The 17,150-nt window shown below is 42.0% G+C and overlaps 4 protein-coding genes across 6 annotated transcripts; 1 reads left to right on the top strand and 3 right to left on the bottom strand.

Moving 5' to 3' along the window:
* Window positions 1–3,009: 3,009 nt before the first annotated feature.
* Window positions 3,010–7,745, bottom strand: anks3 (ankyrin repeat and sterile alpha motif domain containing 3). Of its 2 annotated transcripts, none has more exons than XM_073488941.1 (16): window positions 7,671–7,745; window positions 7,060–7,258; window positions 6,762–6,960; window positions 6,481–6,602; window positions 6,317–6,398; window positions 6,048–6,165; window positions 5,806–5,955; window positions 5,452–5,577; window positions 5,169–5,284; window positions 4,910–5,074; window positions 4,698–4,822; window positions 4,461–4,602; window positions 4,089–4,362; window positions 3,940–4,011; window positions 3,764–3,855; window positions 3,010–3,665 (listed from the first exon to the last, which is right to left on the bottom strand). In XM_073488941.1, exons 2-15 carry the CDS (start codon window positions 7,224–7,226, stop codon window positions 3,773–3,775), a joined length of 1,941 nt encoding a protein of 646 aa, XP_073345042.1. In that variant the 5' UTR covers window positions 7,227–7,258; window positions 7,671–7,745; the 3' UTR covers window positions 3,010–3,665; window positions 3,764–3,772. The 2 variants fall into 2 exon arrangements, with proteins under 2 accessions (XP_073345042.1, XP_073345043.1); XM_073488942.1 differs by having other exon boundaries at window positions 3,579–3,665; window positions 7,060–7,282; window positions 7,671–7,689.
* A 459-nt stretch (window positions 7,746–8,204) lies between these two features.
* c20h8orf33 (chromosome 20 C8orf33 homolog) lies at window positions 8,205–10,205 on the bottom strand. The gene is made up of 5 exons (XM_073489794.1): window positions 9,961–10,205; window positions 9,146–9,588; window positions 8,976–9,066; window positions 8,702–8,848; window positions 8,205–8,615 (listed from the first exon to the last, which is right to left on the bottom strand). Exons 1-5 carry the CDS (start codon window positions 9,986–9,988, stop codon window positions 8,407–8,409), a joined length of 918 nt encoding a protein of 305 aa, XP_073345895.1. The 5' UTR covers window positions 9,989–10,205; the 3' UTR covers window positions 8,205–8,406.
* A 1,806-nt stretch (window positions 10,206–12,011) lies between these two features.
* h3f3d (H3 histone, family 3D) lies at window positions 12,012–13,971 on the top strand. Its single transcript, XM_073489501.1, has 4 exons — window positions 12,012–12,091; window positions 12,870–13,012; window positions 13,236–13,389; window positions 13,498–13,971. Exons 2-4 carry the CDS (start codon window positions 12,885–12,887, stop codon window positions 13,624–13,626), a joined length of 411 nt encoding a protein of 136 aa, XP_073345602.1. The 5' UTR covers window positions 12,012–12,091; window positions 12,870–12,884; the 3' UTR covers window positions 13,627–13,971.
* Window positions 13,972–14,788: 817 nt separating this feature from the next.
* On the bottom strand, window positions 14,789–16,921 carry uqcc4 (ubiquinol-cytochrome c reductase complex assembly factor 4). Of its 2 annotated transcripts, none has more exons than XM_073489808.1 (2): window positions 16,735–16,921; window positions 14,789–15,380 (listed from the first exon to the last, which is right to left on the bottom strand). In XM_073489808.1, the coding sequence occupies exons 1-2, from the start codon at window positions 16,824–16,826 to the stop codon at window positions 15,056–15,058; spliced, it is 417 nt and encodes a 138-aa protein (XP_073345909.1). In that variant the 5' UTR covers window positions 16,827–16,921; the 3' UTR covers window positions 14,789–15,055. The 2 variants fall into 2 exon arrangements, with proteins under 2 accessions (XP_073345909.1, XP_073345910.1); XM_073489809.1 differs by having other exon boundaries at window positions 14,789–15,377.
* Window positions 16,922–17,150: the final 229 nt, after the last annotated feature.

The raw sequence follows: 17,150 nt of genomic DNA, 5'->3' as shown, positions 1-17,150 counted from the left end.
AGGAGAGAACACCACTTATTCATCTTTTTCCCAGCCGCACTTAACTCTCATGGGCCCAGAAATCCCAACTGGCAACCCGCCAACGTCTCTAGCCTCCAGTCCAGCAGCTAGACACAATGTGCGCTGCTCAGAGTAACAGCTATTTGCTTATCGTAGTTTGTATAGCTCGCTGCTGGTGAGATACATAAACGGATATGTGCAGGAGCCAACTGAGACAGATAAAACTCAACAGAACAGATCTGTTACTTTAAGAAAACATTTCTACATCTCAGTACCGTCTGGCAACTGGTTAAAGGATTTTACAGTCCAGTTGTCAGATTTACCAGCTCACATTCATGACATGACTAAGTTATCACAGAGAATTGGAGATTATTTTATCAGTCCAGTTTCAGTTCTCGACACTGATTGTGTTTATTTGTAAACATGTTGCAGCATTCTCCTAAACAACTGAAGGAGGTGGAGACTTGTTGAGGGCGCTGAGTAGATGATGACTGAATTTTCATTTTTGTGTGATCTTCTCCTTTAACATATCAGTGGTGCAGTACTCATCTCAAGTAGTCATCCATCTTTCCCATGAACAAATCTACCTCCAGTTGTCCTGTCAATCGTGACGGTGATGTACGAGGAGGGTGAAGTCTGCAATTGTTTAAAAACCTGCAGGCCTGAAGTTGCTGTATGTGGATCAGCTGCCAAAGCGACAACATCTCAGCCAACATCTATACAATGCCAAGGTTGTCACTGAGCAGCAACTGTCATCACATTGATTTACTGCCAGGGCCGCGAGCACAATAGTGGATTTTCCCAACAATCTAGAGAAAGGGAATCCCTGACCCCAAGCCTCAGAGTTATACATTAAAAGCCCCGGAGTGAAGACGGGTAATATTCAGTGTTGTTAAATGAGACACACTCTAAAGTAATATATTCCACACACCTGCTTAAATCTAACTCGGAGCCCAATACGCGCCATAAATCCCATTAATTCAGGTTTTATTGTACAGTCCCTGACAAAAGTCTTGTCACTTATCCATTTTGTAGAAACAACAGCGTAGAACCTGACTTTTAATTAATCCATTGGTTTTAGAAATGGCTCATATGAAAGCTAAAACTCTCCCAAATTATGTTTAATGTACAAAAATAAATTTGCTTCACTGAAGAAGGATTGATCATTTAATGAACACAGAAAGGTCAGATTTTGGCAAGACAAAAGTTTTGTCGCCTACATAGAGTAATGTGAAAATTGAACAAATAATTGACTTCAAATACAAAAACATGTTGCATAACATCAGTAAATTAAGTAGTGATACTGTGAGATCCATATTTAATATCTTGTATGACTTCCATGAGCTTGAAGGACTGCATCCATGCGGTTCGGCAATGAATCATACAATTTATTGATGAAGTCATCAGGAATAGCAAAGAAAGCAGTCTTACATGCCTCCCAGAGTTCATCAAGATTCTTTGGTTTTGTCTTCCATGCTTCCTCTTTCATTCTACCCCAGACATGCTCAATGATGTTCATGTCTGGTGACTGGGCTGGCCAGTCCTGGAGCACCTTGATCGTCTTTGCCTTGAGGAACTTTGATGTAGAGATGGAAGTATGCGATGGAGCACCATCCTGCTGCAAAACTTGACCCCTTTTATGGTTGGGAATGTAAGAGGTAGCTAATACTTGTTGATATTTTAGGCTATTGATATTGCCTTCCACCCTGCAAATCTCTCGCACACCCCCATACTGGATGTAACCCCAGACCATGATTTTTCCGCCACCAAACTTAACTGTTTTCTGGGTGAATCTCGGATCCATGCGGGCTCCAGTAGGTCTCCTGCAATATTTGCGCCGGCTGTGATGTAACCGAAGATTCATCGGAGAAATCCACCTTCTGCCACTTTTCCAGCGTCCATCCTTTTAGCAGGCTGTGGGCCTTGGCAAATGCCACACGTTTTTTTAATTGCCTTTTGTTTAGTGCTGGTTTCTGGGCACTAATTCGACCATGGAGGCCATTTCGAGACAGAATTCTACTCACTGTCCTGGTTGACACGGGGACTTGAGGTGACCAGGCCTGGTGGAGCTCTGCAGCAGTGGAAAAGGGGCTGGCCTTGGATTTTCGAGCCAACAAACGGTCCTCCCGAGCAGTTGTCTTGCGGGGTCTGCCGGACCTGGGCTTGTCAAAAACATTTCCAGTCTCTTCAAATCTTTTTCTTATCCTTTGTACTTGACGCTGAGACACATTGAAGGTGTCAGCCACCTCAGCAGTGGATCTGGTCTTCAGCCTCTTGATAATTAACACTTTGGTCTCAGGGTGAATCTTAGGCATGTTGTCAGAGGTCAAGTTGCAGGTCCGGTGTGCTTAGGTTCTTTTTATACACACCCACTAATTGATTGATCAATTATTGATCACAGGTGAGGCTGTGATCTAGGATTGGGTGCATCATATGACAAGGTGACAAGACTTTTGTCTTTGCAAAATCTGACCTTTCTGTGTTCATTAAATGATCAATCCTTCTTCAGTGAAGCAAATTTATTTTAGTACATTAAACATAATTTGGGAGAGTGTTAGCTTTTATATGAGCCATTTCTAAAACCAATTGATTAATTAAAAGTCAGGTTCTAAGCTGTTGTTTCTACAAAATGGATAAGTGACAAGACTTTTGTCAGGGACTGTAATTTCTTTTTAAATTTTTCTCCGTGATGTATTCTGAATTAATCTCAGCACCGCAAATTGGCACAAAGTCTAAAGAAAAGAAAGTCTAAAAAATAAATTTGCAAAATTTAACAGGATGCCCTGTTCCAAAATATAGTCTCAGAAAATGGTCCACGATCGCCTCTTGGATATGAAGACACACTACAACATATTGAAATCTAGTTATTTTGTTTATTTTGCAGCACTACTGAAACAGCTCCTTCCACCTTTATAAACTAAATTTTTATGCTATTTGACAAGGTTTTAATTCAGGGCCGAATACAACACTTGTATTTGTGCTTTAAAAAAGCTAATAATGCGATAAATCTCACATTTTATTGCTATTTTATTGCTCTGCATCTACATATAAAATGTCCACAGCATTACAGTCAAATGGGTTGAAAAGACCTTCCCTACTGTAACATAACGTGTTGCTGTAAATGATTAACTGACAGGTTCACACATCTCTTCGTGTTAAGCTCTAAATGCATTCAGCAGGACATTATTTTCAAACAGCATACGAATAATTTCATTCAAATAAAGCAGAACTTCTTTAAACTACTTATTTAAACTTCAACTACTTTTATGAAATGTACCTCTTCAACTAGTGGATGAAAACATAATTTAAACCACATTTCATATTGGAAGAGAGTACAGTTTTAAGAAACATTTCACAGTATCACAGCCTCTGATCCACCATCAGTCCCTCCTCCTCTCTGTGCAACTACAGGAGTCCAGTAAACACCAGCACAAGCGTGTGAGGGCCAGGTACCCTTCCTGCCTGTTTGTCATTTCCCTGCAGTAGCTGCCGTCACCCGGGGCCTTGTCCACATCTGGCGAGCTCTGGTCGATCGGCAGCAGGTCGGCTGCTTTGCTCCCGGAGCCACTGTGGTCAGGGTCAGCCACGTCTTCGGCTTTCTCCCATTTCAGTGAGATTGTTCAGGGTGGTTAGATCACCCTCCGTCCAAATGTTGGCAAAAACCTCTTCAAACACAAGAAACAAAAGTTATTTTCTCTTGTTTTACCAGATGTGGAGCCCTTCCAGAACAGTCCCTCCGACGTGAGTTTGTGTAAGTGCTCACCTGTAAGGATTAAGGCCGCTCCCAGCTATCTGAGACTTTTTCAGGGGCACTGAGTCGCCTCAGACTCTGCAGCACGGTTTGCAGATTCGCCGCTGTGGTGATGAAACAACCAGACAGCGTTAGACTCCACTGACGACACAAAAAAACTTTAATCACTGTGTGTTTCACCATCTTACCCGATTCTTCTTCATGAGAATCCAGCTTTTTTAGTAGCTCTACAACACTGGAGCGTTTCAGACCCTCCACAGCTGCAAGAAAAAGTAAGACAATCTTTATTAATCACAATCTGCAAAAGGTGATATCCGCACAGGACACCTCCACTCACCTTTAACACCACTGTCACCTTCTGTTTTATCTTCCGTGCCTGTATAAGAGCTGCTGTTCTCAGCAGTAGTTAAACAGGAGAGCAGTTCAGCGCGGCAGGCCCTGGACTGTGCCGCTGTGGCGCTCATGTCCTGAGCCAGTCGGTGGGTGTCCACCAGCTCCTCATGGACCCTCCTCCACGCCATCTTGTCCTCCATGAGACATCCCTCCATTACGGTGCGCAGCTCCTTCTCCTGAGACACCTGGCTCTGCAGGCTCGCAACCTCCTCACAGCGCTGCGTAGGGAAAGAGTTGGATGAATGCGGGTAAAAGTTTTAATTTTGCTCAAGAAAAGTCACATTTTCATGACGGTGAGCTCTTCCTCTGTGGTTACCTTGTGTAGCTGAATGGCCATCTCCTGCATCTCAGCCTCGAGCTGGTCAGCATAAGCCTGTTCCAGGGCGTCGCCAGGGGGTCGAGCACTGCTGTGCCACCTCGCAATAGCCGAGGTCATCTTACGTTTGGGTCCAAACAATCTGGAGAGCAAGAAAGGATTCAACATTTCATACCATGAGGAAACAACAGCACATGTGCTGGGGTAAATGTGAAACAGAAGTCTGAAGCCTCTTACGTGATCCCGATTTCTTTGAGATCATTTTCGGTCAGGGTGAGAAATATCCGGAGGTCAATGTCTTGCTCCTCAAGCAAGGGGAGATACTTAGAGAAGCCGATTTGTTCCAAGAACTCTCCCAGATCCTACAGGAATATAAGATTTTAGGGCTGAGCCACACATACACACAGTTAGATCATATTACTGATACGCCAAAGAAAATGTAGACATGCCTTTGGACCAGTGTAGGAGGGTGGAAGACCATCATGTGACCGCATCACACAATTCACTGTACCACTGGAGTGAGCTACATCGTTGCTTCCATGGCGACCCTTTCCTTTTGAGTGGTGGCCCTTAATGACTCTGCGAGAGCTGCTCTTTTTACACTGGTCAGAGTCCTGCAGGAGAAAGATAAACTGTGTCACGCTGACATCTAAATCATATCTGGTGTTTGACTTCCAAACAAATGGATTCATGATCTGTCGTGTTCACCTCGTTACTCTCCACGGAGCCTTCCCAGTTGAGCCCAACCACTTGAGGCAGGCCTTCGCTGCTGCTGCTGCTGCTCCTCATGGTGGGCATGTCGTTGTCAAAGAATGGACTGTCATCTGTGGCGTGGTGTCGTATAAAATGAATTGCTTGAGCAGATGTCAAAGAAGCTTACTTGTCTTATCAGTGATCATGCCAAGTGCAGAGTATTCCTTCCAAACACGTGTGCCTATTTATATTATGTAATCCAGATGTCGTAAAACTCCGGTAATCGTTTGCCTCTCACCTCTGCTGCTGTTGCTCTGGCCGTCCAGCTCGTTGATGGGTGAGGTCACGTCGCGGTAGCAGAGGCGCTCACTCTGTTCACCAATATCACGAAACGTCATGTAGCCAGGTGGCGCTGCAGGAGGCTCTGTGACGAGGAAAGCAGTATTGACAAACCAAAAAATTTAAAGGTGTAGTTTTTTTTTTTAAATTAAAATTGCCAGAATGTGAAAGTAGCTCCAAAACTATAGGGGGCCGCATTACTGCTAACCGATTCCTTTTGTTGTGTGATATTTATATAACAACTTGAACCACTACAATCTTGACTTGTGACCATTATGAATACAGGTTGACTGGATGTCTCATGTGACACTACCACACAGTTTGCTGGTGCCTCCTACTCGGAACTTGGCGATGGCCTGGGGCCCATCATGGATGCTAACGCCTTTAGCTCGATTTCGACTCGGCCTTATCCTCGGCGGCGCGCTGTCTGAGTCCTCTGAGGAGCTCAGGTCCTCAAAGTGTCCTGACGAGGGGGAACGAACACATACAAAATAAAAGCAATCAGAGAAGAAAAGAAAAATAAACAACGAGAAATTAAGCTGTTTCAATAAGTACCGGGTTTTATCCTCGGAGAACGTGAGTCAATGAGGCTGACAATCTTTGTATATCCGTACAACATGGCGAGGGCACGGGCAGTCTCTCCTTTAGCGTTGCGATCATCTACTTTAACTTTCTGTGAATGATTAGAACAGATGTGACGATCATAAGGCGAGCAGGACAATGAGCCTCTTCTCTGTGTAACATATTCACACAGCCTACTGTAGCGTGCTGTGGCTCTGTCTTTGAGTAGTAGAGAGCTCTATCTATGAGATTATCCTACTCACATGGTCGAGCAGGTTCTGAACAATGATCTCATGTCCAGAAGCAGCAGCCTCCATCAGGGGGGTGAAACCAGACCCAGGCTCCCTGTGGGAGAAGGAAACATAATAAAAAAAACCCTGTCTGAGTGGAGCATTGCAGCAGTTTGGGGATGAATGAAGACACTCACTTGACATTGGCATCAGCGTTATTATCCAGCAGGAACTTGACCATCTGCTGGTGGCCTGTGCTGGTGCAGTGGAACAGAGCAGTCCAGCCTTGAGAGTCCTTCTGCTCCAACTCAGCACCTTGCTTTGGGAGTAAGAAAAATAAAAATCCTGTCATACTCTGGTAACAAAGTACACCACATGAAGAGAGAAACTTCCATCCTTTTGCTCAACTGCTTAGATTTCTCAACACACCAACACAGCATGGCGAGGACTGGTCCCATCTGACAGAGCTGTTTTGTACCTGTAGCAGGAAGTATGCGATACTTTCATTCCCACAGCTTGCTGCCAGCATCAGGGGGGATAATCCTTTGGCAGTGGTAGCATTTACATTCACACCGGCCTCCAGCAGGAGATTTGCAATGTTGTCGTGGCCGATGTAAGATGCATACATGAGTGGGGTCCATCCTCCAACGTTCTTGCCATCCAGGTCCACCTCACGTCTGCAAGGACACACAGACATCGTGAAATGGATGAAAAAGGCTGAACACGTCTGGTGGCATTATTATTATTATTATTATTATTATTATTAGGGCACCCACTTTTTGATGCACTCCGTCACCACGTCGTACTGTCCGATGGAGCAGGCGGTGTGGAGGTCCAGGGGGACATTCAGCTCCTCGGGTCGCACCGGGGTGTGACCCAGCCACAGGGAGAGGCTGGCACCCAGCTGGTCTGATTCACTGGCTTCGTCGCTCAGCTCAGACATTTTTCTACCTCTTCACTCGCCCCTCCACACACCTGAAAACAGAGACAGCCCCGAGACTGAGCACCAGAGTTAAGATGAAATGTTAAAGACTATAAAAAACCTGGATTAACACCTTAAAGGCACGTTACCTAAATATCAGACAGTGAGAGTTGTTAAAAGTTTTAGGGTTTAGCTTTTTATAAACATACAAATAACGCCGCGTACTACTAACCACAGACTTACTATTACTTTAAGACTCGTTGTTATTTATATCTTTACAAACTATAACTCGTAACTCAGATTTTTTAGCTAGCTGAACGTTAGCTTGGCGAGATAACGTCAGCCTTTTCCTCAACACACACCCACCAAATAAACTATAACATGAATTAATTAAACTAACAAATGGCCACCTAGACAAACCAATATTTCACAATGCAGCCGAGTGTCAAGAGTTATAAAACTTACAGTCAACGGGTCACGTTAGCGTTACTTTTTCTCAGCGGCTGAAACTTTTTTGTTTTGTGTGTCACACTCAATTGTGCTCGTGTTGAACCATGCCCCGCCCTTTCCTGTTTGCAAGACACCTTATTTTTTCCAACCGCATATATTACCTGGTCAGTGCTGTTTTTAATCGCTTGCATTACCCTGAAAATGAACAAACTTGGTGCTTTCACCTCTTAATGCCTCCAACAATCCTTTAATTCTGAGAATAAACAAATCACAAATTAGTTGGACTGCTCACAAGTCCACATTAATAGCTGTAAAGAAGGGTCACTGGTAGCTGTAACTTCATTGTGGAGGCCTTCAAGCCAAAAAGATGGGAAGCACTCATGTAAGGCAATGCTATGATAAATTGACATCTCCTAAAAGCATAATGAATGTGAAGCAGGTCATAATTAACAGAAACAATTCCCACGCAACCTTTAATCCAGAATGTTTTTACTTACTGAACTACTGTGTTTTCAATTTCTGCTTTCATTTAAAAAATACAATGCAAACAAAAATACAAAAATCTTTATTTAGAAATGTGGAACAGTCACAAATTAAAGATTTTAACATTTTGAATATCACCTCCAATGCAGCTGCTTGTTTCATGCAATTTCTATTGTTTCCATCACAAATAATATCCAGCACACAGCTCAGACCAGATTATCCAGGCAGATAACATAATGTACAGTGAAATGTGTCTTTGGGGTACAAATCAGAGAAAGTTGAAGCGAAACCCCTCCTTTGATGGGGTAAAGACAAAAGCTGACGTCTCCTGAGTCTGTGATGTCTGCGGGTCTGTGTCCTGGGTTTCAGCTTGTTGCAGGTTCTTCTCAGTGGCTGCTTTCTGGGCTTCAGCTCTCCGGTGGAAAACACACTTCTTTGGAGAATCTGACACTTCTTTGACCTTAGCTGATGCAATTTCTGTTGGGATTGGAGAAATCTGTCAATTAACTGGACTTTGACCACACCTATAAATTCCGATAGCTCTACTGCTTCAATACGCTCACCACTCTGAATGAGTTTGTACTGCTTGCTCTTCTCTTCTTCCATTTTTTTCCTGTAATCTCCGGTCATGGCTCTCATCACCTGCCTCTTCTTGGCCAGAGGAGCTTTGGAGCTTCGTAGAGTCTTCAGGGCACGGGAGGCTTCCTCCTCTGCGGGGAGACAATATTCATGCATTTTGAATTCAAGCCTATATTTATGGCTCTAAACTTCTGAAAAGCTGAGTCAAGAATCATTTTAGTTTCCAGTGTAAACAGATGTCCAAGGTAAAAGTCATACTCTGTTTCGGTGTAGCCTTCTGGGTCTTCAGTCCTGATTCCAGCTGCTCGATGCACCAGTCCAGCTGTCTGTTCAGCTGCTCTTCTGCACTCTGAAAGACATGCAGACTTCAAATCAGCATAATGAACTGGGAGACATCATGATTACTTTAAAATACAAATTTAACCAACCAGCTCAGTTTCCTCGCCTCCTTGATTGCCCTCAGCTGAACTTGGCTTCTGCTGTGACTCGTTGCCCTCAGACCCTTTTTTCTTTCCAGATTTCTTCTTCTTTTTGGCTTTCGACTGAGCTGACGGCTCAGGCGGAGAGTTAACCTCCTGCGGCGGGGAAGGTTTTTCCTCTTGGACACCTTGTTGGCCGGCTGGAGCAGTCTCTGTTGTCTCCATGTCTTCTACAGGTGAAACAGGAGGAAGTTGAAAGTTAAAGGCAAAATCAGAGCCCTGTCCTGTGAAGGATATCCGGCTCGCTGCTGGCTCAGTCTTGTCGGATGATGGAGCTGTTTCCTCCTGAGGTGCCGGAGAGTTATCAGGGAGGAAGTTAAATCTGAAGGCGTTGTCACTGCGAGTCCAGAGGGGCTTCTCAGCTCTGGAGCTGGTTGACCTGGGTTCAATATCTGTTGAATTAACAACCGCATGAAAATTAGGGTAACTCACTTACGGCTTTACATTGCATTCATACATTTAAATGAATACAGATACATATATAACATAACTTGACATCAATTAGAAAATATTTAAAGAATAAGTTCACTCTAAAATGAACTTTCAGTCATCTGCTCACCCCTATTTTTGGGTGAACTTATCCTTTAAGCCCACTACAGAGTCAAGTTTATTTTGGTTTACATAGATGGTGAAGGAGGCTAATTTCCCACTCCAACTTAAAAAATATATATATATTTTTTCCCCTTAATGCGTCCAATAACAAACCACTCTAGTGAATGCCCTGCTCGGAGACATATTTAGGTTATAATTCAGTGATAATGTACCTATAGACAGCAGCCTCTGCTCGGTCATGCTGGTCCTTCCACTGTTGCAGGTTTTCAGCTGAAAGGCGCCTGAACTACTTAAGTCGACGCTTCCGGGCTACACACACACTCACTGGAACAGCTTTTAGCCAACATTTTTCTAACAATACTGATATTTTCTTCACGGTTTCCACGAAGTCGTGTTGTATTCAGAAACTTACCACCGTTGTCACTTGATAATAGGTCCGTCTGGCAATATTTCCCCAACGCGTACCGTTCCGCTTGGTGGTGGCTTCGTGACCCAATTGGTTGAGTGTGCGGATTGACTAGAATACGACTATAAATATATATATAAAACTAAAACGTTTTTTATTATAGAAAGCTTTAAAAAAAAATACATAGATATTTCTCCATATATGAAAAATAAACAAAGAAAGGATGAGAAGGAAAATTGGAAAAAGAGGGGATAAAGTAAAGTAAAGTAAAAGGATTAACTTGCAATTAAAGGGGCACTATGTAGTTTCAGAGAGGAAATTCAAACTCAATATTTACAATAGTAATGAGGTAATCATACAAGGAAAATATGGTCCTCACAATACTGTTTGAAGCTAGAAAGGTGGCAGGGTCTGCCAAATATTAACAAAGTAAAACAATATGAAACTGTGTTGCCCTTTAAGGTCAGTTTGTTGTTGTTTGTTTGTTAAGGCATAAAAAACAGTCCATTAAGAGATTTCGCTTCTGATTCAATTGTCTTCCCCAAAACTACATATTCCCCTTTAAAGTAAAAAAAAATTAGGCTTAATTTATAGCTGAAGAAAATACAAATGTACAGTCTGAAACAAACACACTCAAACAACTATCAAAAGTAAAAAGTGAGGTGCAAGAGAATGGATACATTCAGACAAACAAAAACATGAAATGAAAAAGAAACTTTGCAAGAAAATATAAAACAGAAAAAGGTCTGAGCAGGAAAAAAGTAGATGATAAATAAAAGCTGCAATCACCAGAAAAGTTCAAGTCGAGTCTCAAGTCATTTATTTTCTGTCAAGTCAAGTTGCAAGTCATCAAAACAGTAATCACTGTATGCTAATAGAGCTGATTTGTAACAGGAAAAGTCATAAACAGTGAAACAAGCTGTTTTTGTCTGCAGGATGTAGGTGGCTGGGTGTTCTGCCCTCTCTGTGTAGTTGAACCCTCCTCTTTTAACACTGACACAAAAGATCAGCCTGTTCATGCTCTGGGCCTGTTGCCTGATGCTTGACCTGCATAGCTTCCTGAGCAGATGTTGAGCTAAGAAAGCAATGGGTGCCTCCATTGCTTTCTCAAAATCAATGTCAGATATAACCAGAATGATCCAGCCAGGCTGTGTCAATAGAAGCTTGACTAACTCAGGTCTTCAAACAATCAGGACTGTTTTGCATCCATTTTTGGAAGTACAGAGATGCACATGCTGTGTTAGGTACACACATTGTATTACAAAAGGAGCAATGCTTTATTTTTTTAAATGCTCTTTGTTATTATAGCCAAATAAAATGTTATGGATAGTTAAACAACTGATTTGTGCTACAGACTGAGGAAGCATGATTACATCTGAATCCCAAAGAAAATATCCCTTATTTTGGATATAGGCCATAACCCATTTACTTTCCATTATCACCTGACCAAGTTTTGGTGAAGGTTAAGATAACGCCTTATTTCTAGACATAACGTAGCATATCCATTGTTCAGTGGGGAAGCTTTGTTCCCTTTCGCTCCATGTAATGAAAAGAGAGGGATTTGATCGGTGAGCATCGTATTTTAAATAGATCATTTGATACATCTTCCGGATATACAACCAAAAAAAATGAATGCCAAAACTGTTCGAACTAAGAGGAAGCATTCCAGATTCATGAATGAGTGCAAAAACACGTCGATATCTCGATAAAAATAGAGACTTCTTCTCTTTCAAATCCAGAGGCAGTGATCCTGCCTTTCTCCTCCACTAATCACATTCCGTCAGGGACTTGAGTCTGAACCAATCCTAGCGGCTCAGGGGCGGGACTTCGAGTGACGCTCCTCTTAGACTATAAATACAACCTCCTACTCCCCCCGGTTACCAGTCAACCGACACGCAGGACGGAGAGACAGTCTTCCCGGAAAATAAACACAAAAGGTAACGTGAGAGTGGTTACTGTTTGTATTGTATTTACTCTTCTTTTGGTGTTAATAGTCATAAACTATTTTGATTTCAAGGTCGTGAATACACGTTAAAATACGTTTGGACTCATGTAAACCGACAGCTAATTGACAACAAAACGGCGCGCGCTATAGCCAGTTGGCTAACTGTTAGCGACATTTAAGGTCCACCGTACACTTTTCTCACCACTAAACTAAGCATATTACGATTAAACGTGTTTTCAAGCTTTAAGTCACTTATCCTTTATGTTTCAAATTGACTTACTCGGTAGCGATGTCTGGTGTTGATGTAAACCACTGTGGTGGCTAGCTGGCGCCATTTTGCAACCGTCCCATGCTAGCTTTAAATTTGCTCGCTAACGACAGCTTAGAAACGTGTGTGTCCCTTGTAGCTTAATGGTGGCGGGGCTTTCGGGCAGGCTTGTTTATTAGATTAAACCCGTCGGTGTGTCGACAGACGGTGCCCCTTACCTGACTCTAAAGAAGCGTCCCACTAACAAATGAGTAGTTGCCGCCAATATAAGGTGTGTTTTGTGTCTGTACATAGAAACGTTATTTGTGGACAACATACCAGCGGATTGTGTTTATTTCCTTTTCACTGAGAAGGCGGGTCATAGCTGAGATGGTGACGTTAAAGCCTCTTCGCTGTGTACTCCACTAAAGGGGTCATTCGCGCCTGTTAAGATGATTATACCGAGGACGATGATTGAAGTGAACGTTTTATTTAATTTTTGTCTCATCTTTTTGTTTTTCAGACTCGCAGGTAAAGAATGGCTCGTACCAAGCAGACCGCTCGTAAATCCACCGGAGGAAAGGCGCCTAGGAAGCAGCTGGCCACCAAAGCTGCCAGGAAAAGCGCGCCCTCCACCGGTGGCGTGAAGAAGCCCCACAGATACAGGTACACATGCTTCTTAGTGATCAGGTTTTTATGTTAGTGCAGCAAGGCTGAGAGAAACAAAACATACCTTTTTTTTCTTTTTTTCTTGCAGACTAGTAGTTTTTTCAGTGTTTCAATGGGTTGTACATGCCTATTGTGCATTTTTATTCACGTTTGATTCAACAGACCTTGAACATTTGTCGTTCACAGTATTAAAGTAACCCTCAATTTCCTTTTCTGTCAGGCCTGGTACTGTTGCTCTGCGTGAGATCCGTCGGTACCAGAAATCCACTGAGCTGCTCATCAGGAAGCTACCTTTCCAGCGCCTTGTCAGGGAAATCGCCCAGGATTTCAAGACAGATCTGCGTTTCCAGAGTGCAGCTATTGGCGCTCTGCAGGTATAGAACTTTATTTAAGTATATTTGGGTACTTTGTTTATGCCTGAAGTTTTTAGTTTTGTTTTTCAACTCATTTGTGCTAACTTTGACTTTCTTCTCCCCATGTAGGAAGCCAGCGAGGCATACCTGGTTGGACTGTTTGAGGACACCAACCTGTGCGCTATTCACGCAAAGAGGGTCACCATCATGCCCAAGGACATTCAGCTGGCAAGGCGAATTAGAGGAGAGCGTGCATAAACAATTTTGGTTTTTATCTTTTTAGTGGGGGGGTGGTTGGGACTGACTGGGGTTTGTTTTGTAAATCTTGAACTATTACCAGCATGTGTGTCACCTAATTTGTCATTTGTAGTATCAGGCATGATTTTGTTTTTGTACTCCCATTTGTCATTTCACTCTTTTACTTTCTCCAACTGTCCTATTCATTGTAGAATAGAGCTTCATATCTGTAAATGCTGAAAAACAAAATATTCCACTGCCTTTCTCAGGTTCAACTCTATTTTAGAATCTGTACCTTTTTAATCCTGTGTGTGCATGTCATAGGATTTCTTGTTGTGCTGTAAATAAACTTTCCGCTACCTCAAATTCTTGGCCTGAATTGTTTTTTCATTTTTACTCCATTGATACCTGCTTACAGGTGCTCTGGATAAATGACAAGATTGTGTATAAAGTACACCACCAGTAGTTTCATAACTTTTATAGTGGTTATACTTAAAGCAGCAGATGCTGAGATTTCATCAAATGTTCAAGATTTCTGTTGTGAAAATACAATGAAAGGCCATTGAAGTCAAATTTCTCCCAACTTAATGAGATGTATTCTGATATCCAACAATGGCAGCATCCAGGTGGAGAATTAAGTTTTCCCCATTTTATTTTAAATGAGTGAACTGCTGAGGGCTCAGTAATGTGGATGCGAAGAGACAATTTTTTGGCAGTCAGCCAAAAATTGGGTGTTTTGGATCTGCAACACTTGGATGTTGGTAGTTATTTAAAATGGAAAATTACGACCTCAGACTGACTTAAACAGCATATGTCCTTAATCATGAGCTAACAACCTCCAGGCACTGGATCCTATACTAACCATAATTAAAATGGCACCTCCATTATAGTTGCCTCCTCTGCTGTAAATGCCATATGTTTGAACTCTGTAACCCCGGTTGGTGATGCAAGTGGAGATAACTGGCATCACTATGGCAACGCTAAATCTTCTTTTCATCCACTGGAACTCTCCACGACTTGTTAACTTGATTATATAAAATCTGGAGGCGCCTTATTTGAAATTACATGTGGTCAGATGCCTGAGGATGGTAATATGCTGCTAGATGACTGTTTTTGAAAACCCTAAATATAAAGTACTATGGAATTAAAAAACAAACAATAAAAAATAGAGACTAAACCCAGGTACAGTGCTTCAAATCAAGGCATTTTAATCCACATGTTATGGAGAAAAACTCAACTAAAACTTGAGGCAAAAGCATGGTCAGAAAAAAAATCTATAATTCATTCTTTGCTGAAAAAAATAATCATGTATTTCTGTAGCTCTGGACGGCTTCACTACTACACCTTCAGCGATGTGAGAGCAATGAGTTGGTGCCATAGCCAAAATTACTACAGACACATTTCACAATAAATACAGCCTGAAATATTTACATCCAAAGTCCCACATTTGTTAACTTGAATTATCTTTCTCCTCTTCATCTGGAAGCAAGCCTGGTAAACGCTCATACAGATGCGTCTCCAGCGTTGCATCAATGTCCGACTCTCTTCTCAGGGCACACCACAGGAGGAAGCTGATTCCAAACACGCTGACAGGGAGGACCTTCCACCAGGGCTTCTGATACTGGCTCCCCATGGACCTTTCAACCCTCCAGGTTTTGTGACTGGCTTTACTGGTGGAGAACTTGATGGGCTCATATTTCACCTTTTCGTCGTCATCTGTAGACTTAGCTGTCCTCTGTAAGCTCACAGCTAGGGACCGCACACTGTTCAGCCTGCTGACAAAGAAGAATGAAAATTCTTCAGCTAAAAATGCCTAAATGAAAAGTAACTTTCCAAATTCCAAAGTGATGTACTTAAATGCTTAGAATTAACCTACATAACCTAAAACCATTTTTTTTAAATTATATATTGTCATACATGTAACTGCCCAACAGTTTACGTAAATATAAAGTAATTAAAGTTACACACTACCACAGTGAAATGCTACTAACACAATTCAATAACCAGACAATGTAATCTGTGATAAAGTAGCATACCAAGTACTTTTTACATTCATGTATAGTTACTTAAGTACTTAAATAAGTACAGAAGCTGAATACTTCTCCGATACTGGACCTGGGCAGTGGGTTCAATAGTAATTGCATTGAGTGTGCAATGGAATTCAAAAAGGTGAGTTGTACAAGATCAACCTTTAAACAGAAATAATTTCTAGAGGTAGACTGATAGTTGGCCTGGCCTGCATATGGACCATCACTATCTAATGGCAGATATACTGGCATTTGTGTATGTATCGGTCATTTCTTACTAAGAAAATGCAGCACAGAAAAGGCAAAGATGAGGTGAATTAGAAAGTGTCACCACTTTGGGACCTGTATGCAATCACAATTCTTAAATTCAAAGCATCAAAAAGTCTTGTGTGACCTCATATAACACCATATATTATTTTAAGATTTTTTTCTGACTCTCAACCATCAATATTGCCACCAGGCTGAATAATTTCTTCAACGGATCGCCAAAATTTAGTTGGTGTCCCTTATTGTTGATCGAGATGTAGACAGGATACAGTGATGATGCCATCTGGAGCAGCTCCATTGACACTGAATTATACAGTAATTATTTTACATGATTTTATTCATAACTTTAAGCCTTGGAAGCAGTTCAACATCATGATGTCATTTATCTCGTGTACACACAGTCACTAGGTCACTGACTGAAGACCAACTCCAAAATGTGTCATCTGATGACACCAGGTCCTGCTGCACTGAATTCCTCTTATAACTTTGATAATCTGATGTTGTTCTGTGGACAAAACTTAACATAACTGAATATCAAAATTTGTGACCTTACTTGTATCCATCAGGTCGGATATTTCAGCTGACAGCTAGCAAAACGTGACTAACTGCTCCAGATGCTCCATTTTTGCTCACAGGCTACAGCCGTTTAAAGTATGTAACAATGATACACATATTCACAGCGACAACACAGCTTAAATTTCATACAAGCCGTCAAAAATATGTAGGTGAAAGCCCTGAGTGTAACATGTATTACAGTAAAAACCATGTCATTGAGTAACCCCACCATGACAGTCAACATGGTTTCTGTTAGCCTACCACAGATTCAGTCACTCACCTCACGGTCGAAGTGCCGTGATGATTAAATATCCCTCGACTGAGAGCAGACCGTGTCAGACCGGTGAAAACTCGTCCTGCTGTTGTAGACATCTTGGACAACTGGTCATCTTAGGACGCACGACGTTGGGTAAAAGAAAACCGAAGGTTTCCTTACAAAACGAACCTTGGTTAGGTCATGTAACACATCGTTGTACAACCTTGAATTCCTTCCGGGTGCCGCCGTTGCACGCCGGTTTTAAGTTCCACTAAAATGTAGAGGAAAGTTTAAAACCACTCTTCGGAATTGGTCAAGCTATTTCATCGAAGATAAATATTATTATTATTCTTTTTTTGCTAAAATTATTAGACAATTATTAGATTTTTATTTGCCATAATAGCCGAAGTAGAGTCTGTTCAGGAGCTTTTTTAGTAGAC

Source organism: Pagrus major, chromosome 20, assembly GCF_040436345.1.
Source record: "Pagrus major chromosome 20, Pma_NU_1.0".
NCBI classification, from domain to species: domain Eukaryota; kingdom Metazoa; phylum Chordata; class Actinopteri; order Spariformes; family Sparidae; genus Pagrus; species Pagrus major.
The sequence above is the reverse complement of the archived record's forward strand: the minus strand, read 5'-3'. Positions and strand labels throughout refer to the sequence as shown.